At 45.4% G+C, this 12,981-nt stretch overlaps 1 protein-coding gene across 8 annotated transcripts in view; it reads right to left on the bottom strand.

Moving 5' to 3' along the window:
• Positions 1 to 12,981, bottom strand: part of TRIM37 (tripartite motif containing 37) — a 66,484-nt gene that overhangs the window by 26,701 nt on the left and 26,802 nt on the right. For 6 of the 8 annotated variants that reach the window (XR_014028784.1, XM_081346682.1, XM_081346684.1 and 3 more), the window contains 5 exons: positions 10,708 to 10,887; positions 9,823 to 9,937; positions 5,207 to 5,413; positions 3,145 to 3,281; positions 983 to 1,077 (listed from right to left, as the gene is read on the bottom strand). Coding sequence is in view for 7 of the 8 variants with exons in the window: in XM_081346682.1 (XP_081202808.1) it covers positions 983 to 1,077; positions 3,145 to 3,281; positions 5,207 to 5,413; positions 9,823 to 9,937; positions 10,708 to 10,887 (734 nt within the window). In the remaining variant the exon portion in view is untranslated. The remainder of the gene's footprint in view (positions 1 to 982; positions 1,078 to 3,144; positions 3,282 to 5,206; positions 5,414 to 9,822; positions 9,938 to 10,707; positions 10,888 to 12,981) is intronic. The other 2 variants (XM_081346685.1, XM_081346683.1) reach the window with 1 other exon arrangement.

Genomic DNA, 12,981 nt, shown 5'->3' with positions numbered 1-12,981 from the left:
CAGGTGTCTTGCTCGGCTGTGGCTTGAGGGGCACTTTTTTCAGTGCCATTGTAACTTCGAACAGTCACTAAGCGAACTGTTGTAAGTCAAGGACTACCTGTACTTCAGCACTTTTTTCCTTTTTTTTTTTTGGTCATCAAGTTTTTGACCCCTTGCTAGGCGACTGGTGGTACTCGGATGTTGCCATATCGTAAAAGTGGCACAGTGGGCGAAAAGGTTGAAAAGCCCTGATCTAAGCAATGTAAAACAGAAGAACATTAGAAGTTTTAAAAGAAGGCATTAAAGTTGCCTACGTTAAAAAAAGACACAAATGCCCAGGAACGGTCTTTTCCCTTCAGTATGGCAAACCTCTCAAAAGCTCAACTTTCCCTCATAGCCTTTTCCCCAAACGTAATCTCACAGCTCGTATTATACCGATGTGCTTTTTTAATTTTTTAATCCCAGCTGCAAGCCTCCTTTGAATTTGAGCTAATGGGACGACTGCCCTACATTAAATAATCTCTACACACGATATGTGATGCAGCAGTTCCCAAAACAGAAAATCCTACAGAATCCCCAGCTCCACGTGGCTTTTCAGGTGGAGAAAGGAAGCTTTACATCAAAACGCCATTATAAAAAGCAGACATGTCAAACACAAGGCCCGGGGGGCAGATCCGGCCCGCGAAGTGGTTTCATGCGGCCCGCGAAGCCATCCTGGAAACAGTGAGGGAACGGCCCCCACTGCCTTGGCCCTGGCCCAGAGACCCTCCTCCTGCCAGAGACCCTCAGATCTGTCCCACTCCTGCCCAGGCCCCCATAGGCACCCTTGATGCCAACGATGTAGAGCTGGCCACGCCCACCCAGTAGGCCATACGCACTCTAGCCACGCCCACCCAGTAGGCCGTGCCCACCCAGGCCACACCCACCCGGCCCCCTGAGGGCAACCGCCATGCTGATGCGGCCCTCAATGAAATTGAGTTTGATACCCCTGTTCTACATATACCTGAGGCACCTGCTGGGGAAGATGTAGCTTCTTCTACAAGGTCTCCTTCCTCCAGTTCCATGTTGTGAGTGTATTCCACATCGTTCTCTCCGGACCTTGAGGGCAAAGGAAGGTCACAAAGTTCCTGCTAAGCTTCAGGTTTTGAGAAAACGTTTATTCCACAAATACAGTTTGAGGAATTCCGAACTGCACAGAAATTACAATTTCCCTACAGTAGGATAAAATCCTGAGATTGTCTGCACCTCGGGACAACTGCAACACCAAGTAGAAACGGCGACCTGCGGTAATGGAATCAACTGCACCATTTCAGAGCTGAGTTTGTGTTAGCTATTTGGTGTAAAATGGCACAAGAACTGGTCAGGCATCTCCTGGATAACCCGGTTGGATGGGACAAACTATGTTTCCTGGTCCACGAAATGCTGCTTGCTTTTGCACAAGGAAGGACTATGGACTGTTGTAAATAACCCACCAGATACTACTGCTTGGGATGCAAATAATGAAGAGGATGCAAAGAAGATAGACGACTTTAAACGAAACAATGAGAAAGCTCTTTGCATTATTGGACTAACACTGAATGACCAGCAGCTTGTCCATATTCGTGGTGAGGAGTCTGCTGCTAGGTGTTGGGGCGTTTTACGAAGGCTTTATGTTCGTAAAACATGACAAAGTACAGAAACCAGAGAGCTGCTTAAGGTGCTCCTAAAGTGGTGGATTTTTATATCTGAAGTCAGGTTAGTTAGATTAGATGATCCGAGATCTCCTTTTAGAATACAGATAGTTCTCGACTTATGACCACAATTGAGCCCCAAATTTCCATGGCTAAGCGAGGCAGTTAAGCGAGTTGTGTGCCCCATTTTACATGTGTTTTTTTTGCCACAGCCGTTAAGCGAATCACTGCCGTTGTTAAGTGGGTCTGGTTTCCCCCATTGACTCTGCTTGGCAGAAGCCACCTGGCAGGTAAGAAAGTGATCATACGACCACTGGACAGGGCAACGGTCATAAATACATTCCAGTTGCCAAGTGCCCGAATTTTGACTGTCTGACTGTGGGAATGTTACAATGTCACTTTTTTCAATGCCCTTGTAATAACGATTGGAAGTCGAGGGCGACCTGTATGCACTTCAACAAAAATTCAACAAAAAAAGAGAGAGAGAAACTCTCAGAGGAGACAAAAATAGTTCAACTAAAGTTTGACCCCTCAAGAGCAGGGGTCCCCAATCCCCAGGCTGTAGACCGGTACCAGTCTGCGGCCTGTTAGGAACTGGGCTGTGGGAGTGAGCGAAGCTACATCTGTCCGTGCATGGGATCTAGGTAGCGTGTGAAACCATCTCCCCCTCTCCCCCCCATGTCTGTGGAAAAATTGTCTTTTCTGGAAACCGGTCCCTGGTGCCAAAAAGATTGAGGACCTCTGCTCTAGAGCCGAGGCACCCTTGGCCTCCCATGCCATCACCCCTGCTGCCACCACTAGAGGTATGACGACTTGCCTCCATTGAATTGTGGGTGCTCCAGCACTGGAGGTTTTTAAGAAAAGAGTGGATGGCCACTTATCTGAAATGGTATAGGGAAGGGGTCGGCAACCTCGGCTCTTTTATGACTCATGGACTTCAACTCCCAGAATTCCTGAGTCAGCATAGCTGACTCAGGAATTCTGGGAGTTGAAGTCCATGAGTCATAAAAGAGCCGAGGTTGCCTACCCTTGGTTTAGGGTCTCCTGCTGGAGCAGGGGGTTGGACTAGAAGACCTCCACACGTCCCTTCTAACTCTGTTATTCCGAGAGTTAAGACCAATTTTTGGAGGGAATACTCATCCATCCCTTATTTAGAAGGTCCTTTTCATCCGTTAAATCCTATGTATTTATCTGTAAAACATCTCCAGCCTTCCAATCTGATTGTCGGGTTTACAATGAAAGTACTTCCCAACGCAGCTTAAATATATGGATTAGTGGCAGTCTAATCCTACGCACAGGAAGTATCACCGAGTTGAGTGGATGTGAAAAATCTCGGCTTTAGGCTTATATTGGAACATTAAGCCTTCCCGGTGACATTTTTGGAATATCGTTGAAGGGCTGGGGATATTTTTCCCACCACCACCGCCACTCGGGGACGTGAGAAGGGGATCACGTGTCAACAGATGCAGGAAAGGAAATCCCTGCCGTGACTTACATGGTCTCTTCGTCTATGTCGTTTTCCTCTGTGTTGCTGGTGGCTGTTGAGCTCACGGAGGAGCTGCTGCCGTCCAAATGGTTCGCCTCCTCTTGCCCGACGAAGTCGACGTCCAAATCCCCGTCGGAGAGTTCGTGCTGCAATTCAGAGCGGAGTTTGGAACTTGGACGGCTTACTTTCGAGTTAACGGTGGCAAAGGGAGCAGAGCGATTCTCACAAACTGTCAGAATCCATTTGTATCCCATTCATAAATCCCTATCTGTACAGTTCTAAAATCTTACATCCCTCACTGGATTCTGCCATTCCCAAGGAGGAGAAGAGAAGATGTTAATTGGCTATCCTTATCCATTTGTGGCAAGGGTGTTTATTTCAGCCTGCCTGGAGGCCGTCATTAGACCAGGGGAAGAACCTTTGAACTGAGAAGAACAAAGAAAGGGAGGGGGGGGAAGAGATCTGGTTTGTATCTCCGATTAGAATCTGAAAGGGAGGAAGGAAATGTCCTAAAGGCATGGAAGATCCCTCTTCCCTTGGAAGGTTTTGACACCTGAACCTTAATTGATCCGGGACTGACCAAATGGACTGAGGGGAGGGGGGTTTCACTTGGGGACACTTTAAAAGTACCAAGCTGTAACACAGTTTTCAGATCCTGTCTAGATTTCCCACTGACAGTTATGTTTTAGTAAAAGTTCCTTTCCGGACAATCCCGTCTCCAAGAGTTCTTCTTTCCTAAGACGTGGATTGGGGTGGGACCTTACACAAACAGCTGATTAGAAGGAAAAGCATGACTCTGAAAAATCAGGAGCACGGGAGCTTCCATGCGTACGCCTCAAACCCTCTGTTGATAAAAGCCAGAGAGATGGATTACAGCGAGTCCCTGACTTTCAACAGTTCATTTAGTGACTCTTCAAAGTCACAACGGCACTGGGGAAAAAAGTGACTGTGACCCGATTTTCACTTACGTCCGTGTGAAAAGGCGTCCCCCTGGTCATGTAGTAGTAGTAGTAGTAGTAGTAGTAGTACTTTACTGTCATTTCAACAATATACAGTACAGTACACAGTGAAACGAAACGACGTTTCCCCAGGACCAAGGAGCTACATCAGACAAAAACCGAGGCGCTTGGCAACTCACTCATATTTAGGACAGTTGGGAGTGTTCTGGAATCAGGTGGTCCCCATTTGTGACCTTCTGACAAGCAAAGTCAGTGGGGGAAGTGAGGTTCACTTTAACCACGTCACTAATTTAGCAGCTGCAGCGATTGACTTAGCTGTGGCAAGAAAGGTCATAAAGTGGGGCAAAATTCACTTAACAAATGTCTCGTTTAGCGACAGAAATGTTGGGCTCAATTACGGCTGTAAGTCGAGGACTTATCTGTATTTCCCTTGCTGATATGAGAGTCGGGGGAAAAAGAAGGAAAAGCAATGAAATGTAGCATTACCGATCCTTTTCTCACGTCGTAAGTAATCTTTTAACAACTTTAGGTAGTCCCTCAACGTATGACAACTGGGACCAGGATTTCCGTTGCTAAGCAAGGTGATTGTTAAATAGTCGTGCTTAATTGTATGACCTTTCCCCCCCACCCCCACAATTGTTAATAAGTGAATACAGTTGTTAATAAGTGAATCAGCGGGGAAGCAAATCCATCTTCCTCTCTTGCAGGGGTCTTCAAACTTAGTCCTTTTATGACTTGTGGACTTCAACTCCCAGAATTCCTCAGCCAGGCACGCGTGCCTGGCTGAGGAATTCTGGGAGTTGAAGTCCACAAGTCATAAAAGGGCCAAGTTTGAAGACCCCCTGCTCTATTGACCTGGTTCATGAGCGAAGGTTGCAAATGGCGATCCTGTGACCCAGAGAATGCTGCAAACCATCATTAAAATACATGCCAGTGCCCAAGCACCCCAATTTTGATCATGTGACCCAAGGGATGCTGTGATGGACCTAGCAACCGTCTTGCTTAGCAACAGAAGGGTTGGGCTGAATGGCGGACTACCTGTACTTTCCATTCGCTGAGCAGAACCACAAGGATGCAGTAAATTCACTGGAACAGGCGGCAAGAACACTTACGTTAAAATCTTCATACTGGACTTTTTCCTCCTCTTCTTCTTTTGTGTCTCTGGGGGGCGCTGCGCTGGCCACAGCCTCAAGAAGCACCTCTGAGTTTGGTCCCGATTTCTTTGGTCTCGTTTCCAGGCCATCGTCGCTTTGTGGGTGACTATCCAGAGGGGAGACGCCATGGGACTTCTGCGTCCGGGAAAGCTCAATCGCCAGCCTCTTCATTTTTTAAACAAGTTAAAAGAAAAAGAAGAAAAAAGAAAAAGACACAGAAAAGTTGTGTTGATGTGCTTTCTGAAAGCAGAGAGAACAGGACCCAACCCAAACTTATGTGCTCTAATCTGGGAGCAGAGTTCTGGTACAAGAGTTCCCTGTAAAGACTACCCTGAATAAGTTATTTTTCTAGAACTCTGGAAATGATTAAAAATGTGTTGTTGTTAGCTGCGAAGTTGTGTCCGACCCATCGCGACCTCATGGACAACGTTCCTCCAGGCCTTCCTGTCCTCTACCATCTTCTGGAGTCCATTTAAGCTCACGTCTCCTGCTTCAGTGACTCCATCCAGCCACCTCATTCTCTCTCGTCCCCTTCTTCTATTGCCCTCAATCTTTCTGCGGCTGAGAAATTTGTTAAGTGTCCCACTTGACGACTTTTCTTGCCACAGTTGTTAAGGGAATCCCTGCAGTCGGTAAGTCAGTTCCACGGCTGTTAAGTGGTTTCCCCATTGACTTTGCTTGTCTCGAGGTTGCAAAAAGGGATCATGTGCAACAGTCACAGGTACACGACAGTTGCTGTGCATCTGAATTTTCATTGCCTGGCCGCAGGGATGCTGCATCAGCCGTAAGGGTGAAAAACAGTCATAAGTCACGTTTTTCAGCATCGTAACTTTGAGCAGTCACTAAAGCAACCGTGGTAAGGCAAGGACCACCTGCAAACTAACTCAATAACTAATAAGAAGTAGTAGGACCTTTCATTTAACAGAGAACAGAACTGCAAAAAAAATCCCAGTCAGGAAATATTGAGGACAGTTGTTGTTGTTAATTGTGAAGTTGTGTCCGACACATCGCCACCCCATGGACAACGTTCCTCCAGGCCTTCCTGTCCTCCACCATCTTCTGGAGTCCATTTAAGCTCACGCCTACTGCTTCAGTGACTCCATCCAGCCACCTCATTCTCTGTCGTCCCCTTCTTCTCTTGTCCTCCATCTTTCCCGGCATGAGGCTCTTCTCCAGTGAGTCCTTCCTTCTAGGTCTCCACAATATACAACAAATTGCAGCTGTCACCCAGATTCAGCTTCTGAATGAGTGAGCTTTAACAGAATAACAGAGTTGGAAGGGACCTTGGAGGTCTTCTAGTCCAACCTCCTGCTGGAGCAGGTAATCCTCAACTTACAACAGTCTATTTAGTGACCATTCGAAATTACAATGGCACTGAAAAAATGACTTATGCCCATTTTTCATACTTATGACTCTAGCGCAGACATGTCAAACACAAGGCCCGGGGGCCGGATCCGGCCCGCGAAGTGGTTTCATGTGGCCCGCGAAGCCATCCTGGAAACAGTGAGGGAACGGCCCCCGCTGCCTTGGCCCTGACCCAGAGACCCTCCTTCTGCCAGAGACCCCCAGATCTGTCCCACTCCTGCCCAGGCCCCCATAGGCACCCTTGATGCGAACGATGGAGAGCTGGCCACGCCCACCCAGTAGGCCATACGCACTCTAGCCACACCCACCCAGTAGGCCACGCCCCCCAGGCCACGCCCACCCGGCCCCCTGAGGGCAACCGCAGTGCTGATGCGGCCCTCAATGAAATTGAGTTTGACACCTCTGCTCCATGGTCACGTGTTCAGAGGCTCGGCAACTCGCTCAAATTTATGACGGATGCCATGTCCCGGGGTCATGTGATCACCTTTCGTGGTCTTCTGATGAGCAAAGTCAACAGGAAAGTTACATTCACTTCACAATGTTACTAAACTAACAATTGTGGCAAGAAAGGTTGTAAAATGGGACAAAACTCACAACTGTCTCACTTAGCCACAGAAAGTTTGGGCTCAATTGTGGTTGTAAGTCAAGGACTACCTGTACCATTTCAGACAAGCGGCTGTCTAATCTCTTCTTAAAAACCTCCCGTGGTGGTAAACCCACAACCACTGGATGAAAGCTGTTCCACTGGTTAATGTTCTAATTCTAATTTTCCTGTTTGTTTGCTGTCCTAATTTTTCCAACAGCTGACCCATTAAAAATAGAGCATTTAAACTGGAAGATCTACTGGCTATCATCAGAATTTCCGTGATGGGTATTCAATGAGATATGTGTAATGCTTGAGATCTGAAGTTTAAAAGGCGCATACACAAATTCTGCTGTCTCTCATGGTAGAGTCGGTGTGACCAGAGCTGAGCAGTTACTGGCCAGATGCCCTTCCTGATGCCTACATGGAGTTCCCAGCAAATATTTTTTCTTTACGCCCTAGGACAGAAACATCTGCCACTACTCAGGATTGAACTCTCAACCTTCCGAGTGGAAGGTGAGGGGCTTCACCACTAGGCCACAATGCGGCTCAACAGTTCTGCTGTCTCCTGCTTAAAAAGTTGCACTTTTTCTTTGGGCTCACCTCAAAGCTTGCAATTCCAAAAAAAAGTACATGCCTGAATTAAGGGGGTACCAAAAGCATGCTCAGGCCTACTCTAAAATACTTTGTCACCCCCTGGTGTATGCCAGACTTTAACAACCTGGTACCTTCTAAATATAAGGAAATAAATGCAAGTGAAAACAGTATCCATTTTGCTTGGGAATTATGGCAAAATATATCCAGGAAGCACCAGGTGGGAAAGCTGTGGTGACAATATTAAGCAAGGTACGTCAGTTTTTTTTATACAGGTAATCTTCAACTTATGATCACAATTGGCACCACAATTTCCATTGCTAATAGCAATAGCAATAGCACTTAAGACTTATATACCGCTTTAGAGTGCTTTAGAGCCTTCTCTAAGCGGTTTACAGAATCACCATATAACCCCCAACAACCTGGGTCCTCACTTTACCGACCTCGGAAGGACGGAAGACCGAGTCAACCTTGAGCCGGTGAGAATCGAACCGCCAAACTGCAGGCAGCCGGCAGAAGTAGCCTGCAGTACTGCCTTCTAACCACTGCGACACCACGGCTCAGCGGAGGCAGTTGCCAAACGAGTCGCATCCATTTTTACGATCTTTTTTCCGGCCACAGTTGTCAAGTGAATCACTGTGGTTAAGTGAAACAGGTGGTCGTTAAGCGAATCTGGCTTCCCCCCGCATTGACTTTGCTGTCAGAATCCCCGGGAAGGTCGCCAACGATGATCACGTGACCCCCCCCCGAATGCTGCAACTGTCAATCGCAGGTCGCCAAGCACTTGAATGTTGATCATGTGACCGTGGGGGGACGCTGCCACGGTCGTACATGTGAAGACTGGCTGTTAAGTCAATATTTCAGTGCCATCGTAATTTCAAAAGGTCCCTAAACAAACGGTTGTAAGTCGAGGACTGCCTAGATATCTTAGCTTGAACCTTTCCGCACAATGAACTAGAAAAACGGAAGATGTCAGTTAGTAAGTTCTTGGGAAGCCAACAAAACAAAGAAAAGGAAAATAAGCATGGCTTTAATTCTCTCCGCGGATTAGTATTTTAATGTTTTAAACATTAAACATTTTTATGTTTTATGGCTTTAATAGGATTTACATGTCGATTTAGCTTTTGATTGGGAGCCATCCAGAGTTGGTTTAGACTCGCAGGGGTGTCAAACTCAATTTCATTGAGGGCCGCATCAGCATGGCGGTTGCCCTCAGGGGGCCGAGTGGGTGTGGCCTGGGTGGGTGTGGCCTACTGGGTGGGCGTGGCTAGAGTGCGTATGGCCTACTGGGTGGGCGTGGCCAGCTCTACATCTTTGGCATCAAGGGTGCCTATGGGGGCCTGGGCAGGAGTGGGACAGATCTGAGGGTCTCTGACAGAAGGAGGGTCTCTGGGCCAGGGCCAAGGCAGCGGGGGCCGTTCCCTCACTGTTTCCAGGATGGCTTCACGGGCCGCATGAAACCGCTTCGCGGGTCGGATCCGGCCCCCGGGCCTTGTGTTTGACATGTCTGCTCCAGAAGATAGGCTTAAGATACAGGAGGATCTGGACAGACTCAAACACTGGGCACTATCTAACAAAATGAAATTCAATGGTGAAAAAAGTAAGGTTCTACATTTAGGCAGGAAAAATCAAATGCACAGGTATAGTATAGGTGGCTTCGTGGGCCACATGAAACCACTTCACGGGCCGGATCCGGCCCCCGGGCCTTGTGTTTGACATGTCTGGTTTAGAAGGTGGGCCGCTATGCAAATGTTTTACATATTCATAAATATATAAATAGGTATACAGTATGTCGAGTACATATAAAATATAAATGCAAAAATAATTATATAATTATATATTAATTATATTATAGTACATTATATTAAATATAATAAATATTTATATGATATAATAATATAATATATAAAATGTATACACACACACACACACAATTTATATAAAAATATATGAATGGCCATATAAATGTTTTTAAAAAAGAAAATTCTAAATAAATAAATACATAAATTCTATGTGCAGTAGCACTGCTTACCTCTTTCAGATTATTTATTTGCTGGACGTAGCTTGTTTGAGCCGCTTCTAGCTGAGAAATGTACCAATACTGATCCCGACATTTTTGGAAGAACGTAGGTGAACGCACCTGGAACCTTTAGGAGAAGCATGACAAGAGTTTCACTAAGCTCCCTCAAGAAAATGCAAGTCATTTCAGCAGCTGGATTCTCTCCAAGCTCCTCCAGGGTGTATATGTTACCCCAGTCCAAACAGGACGGCGTTATTAGAAGGGTTGTGTTATCTTACACTATCTCATTTACTCCAAGGGATTAAGGCTTTAATCTGCATTCAGTTAATTAAACTGGCTAATACTAAAATGTCACCCTTTGTTTGATGCCTGTTTATTTGGCTTCTTCTCAAGTGGGATTGGGAAAAAATGTATTTCCTTTTAACAATAAATGCTAGCTCCCAATAAGAAATCTGTTAAGAGATTTAAGTAATTATCTAATTTTGCTTAGGGTCCACCAACCACAATTAGTCGTTGGCATTTATTTTAACATTTATACGTCATTCTTAAAAAACAGATTTTCCCAGGATGGCTTATAATGAATTAAAAATGCCCAAAGTTCTAAAACAACCAAAGTATACGTTGAAACACTATAATTAAAATATGTAACAGGGAAACAATAAAAAGGAGCAATAAAAGATTAAAATGCCCAAAAGGAAAAAAAAATGTATCTGGCACAGAAAAAATACTAAAGACTGTCTCAAACAGCCACACTATTGACAATATTCCAGAGAAGGGCTACCAATGAAAAGATCCCCTCTTATTTTTGAACCCTATACAATGTACTTTCACAAGAAAAACATTTAAGAGCCCCTAATGCCATGAAGCCCAACTACGATGCCCTTTCATCTTTCTTACCGTAATATGACTGTGTCGTTCTGCCTGTTCAAATAGCCTTCATTGGCAAGCAGATCCAGTCGAAAAAACCTGTTGTAACCCCAGCATTCCCCAACTTCAAAATCAGATGCAAATTCTCTGATGATGTTTTTTGCAGGATCATTAGTAGATTGGTGGACCATCTCAACACGGTATTCATATCTGGAAGGGAAGGGAAGGGAAGGGAAGGGAAGGGAAGGGAAGGGAAGGGAAGGGAAGGGAAGGAAGGAAGGAAGGAAGGAAGGAAGGAAGGAAGGAAGGAAGGAAGGAAGGAAGGAAGGAGGGAGGACACAGTAAATATTTTAATCTTCACACATTATACCTGTGCATTCCCATATGGTCTTCCCAGTTGCAATGTATGGCAGTGAAAGTTGGACCGTAAGAAAGGCTGAGCGCCAAAGAATTGAGGCCTTTGAACTGTGGTGCTGGAGAAGACTCCTGCGAGTCCCTTGGACTGCAAGGCGATCAAACCGGTCAGTCCTAGAGGAGATCAACCCCGACTGCTCTTTAGAAGGCCAGATCCTGAAGCTGAAACTCAAATCCTTTGGCCACCTAATGAGAAGGAAGGACTCACTGGAGAAGAGCCTAATGCTGGGAAAGGTGGAGGGCAAGAGAAGAAGTAGACGACAGAGAATGAGGTGGCTGGATGGAGTCACTGAAGCAGGAGGCGTGAGCTTAAATGGACTCCAGAAGATGGTAGAGGACAGGAAGGCCTGGAGGAATGTTGTCCATGGGGTCGCGATGGGTCAGACACGACTTCGCAGCTAACAACAACGTATCGTCTCCCGGGAAATCAATTTGGGTATGTATAACAAGATTTAGTAAGGAAAATAAGAAGAAAATAATACCGAATGGTGCCGAAGAACTGAATTACACAGGTGGAAATTTAATCCAGAGGTAGTACGTGCTGCTTCTCCGAGGACATGCTGGTGCGCCAAAACATTCTGCCTATGTAGATCAAACTAGTACCTGGTCTTGATGGCTGTCAGAAGGTTATTAAAAAACTGAACTTTGCAAAACAGCATTCCAGAGATACTTACCTAGTCCAACATTTTTTTTGGTTTCCTATTTATGTTATTTTTGGCATTAGGTTAGATATTGCTAGTTTTTTTTAACTAGGCTTATATTTTTTTATTTCAATTAAACTGCAAATGTTTTAAATGTTTGCACATTTTGTACAAGAGTTGCAAGTTCATAATGGGATAAAATATAGAAAAGAATATTTGCAGGTCAGGATTTCAAACTCCGAGAACACCAAGGACCCTACAGTATATAGTAAGCAGAAACTAACTGGTTAATGAAGTTAGTTAAATGTAACCTCAAATATTTTAAAAAGATATCAGAAGCCATATTTTTTGCACTTTAGGAGACAGGAGAGCTTGTCTTACATGCAGTAGTTTGTACAAAATACTGGGGGGGGGAGATTAGTCAAAAGTCAAGGATATGAGAAAGTTCAAGGCTGCAAAACACACATTTTCCAAAATTTTAGGTAACGATTGATGGAGACCCTCTTGATCAAAAAAATGCAGTGAATAAAAATCAGTGGATTTGTTTTCACTGGACTCATGCAAAATAACCCAATGTCCCACTTCACCTAGAAAATGTACAAGATATTGGTATACATTAATGTTTTCAAGGATGCATATCCCAAATTAATATTTTTATGGACCATTTAAAAGATATACAAGACCTCTGATTAGAAAAATACATTAAAGGTACTACTGTGGTGCAAAGCAGAGCAAAAAAAAAAGAGAAAAATGAATGAAAAATAAAACATGCAGGTTTGGTTCTGGCCATCCCACGCAAGACTGTGCATGAAATGCCAAGGGCACTGCAGATGGTGTGGTGCCTTGGCATTAAAATGCCACCAAATGGTTTAAAATGAGAAGAGACAAATAAGTACATAAAAAGGTAAAGGTTCCCCCGCACATGCGTGCTAGTCGTTTCCGACTCTAGGGGCCGGTGCTCATCTCCGTTTCAAAGCCGAAGAGCCAGCGCTTGTCCGAGGACGTCTCTGTGGTCACGTGGCCGGCATGACTAGACGCCAGAGGCGCACGGAACGCTGTTACCTTCCCACCGTAGTGGTCCCTATTTTTCTACTTGCATTTTTACGTGCTTTCGAACTGCTAGGTTGGCAGAAGCTGGGACGAGTAACAGGCGCTCACTCTGTTATGCGGCACTCGGGATTCGACCCGCCAAACTGCCGACCTTCTGATCGACAAGCTCAGTGTCCTAACCCACTGAGCCACCGCGTCC

This window comes from Vipera berus, assembly GCF_964194415.1.
Source record: "Vipera berus genome assembly, chromosome: 1".
Classification (NCBI taxonomy): Eukaryota; Metazoa; Chordata; class Lepidosauria; order Squamata; family Viperidae; genus Vipera; species Vipera berus.
This window is presented reverse-complemented; position numbering and strand designations above follow the sequence as displayed.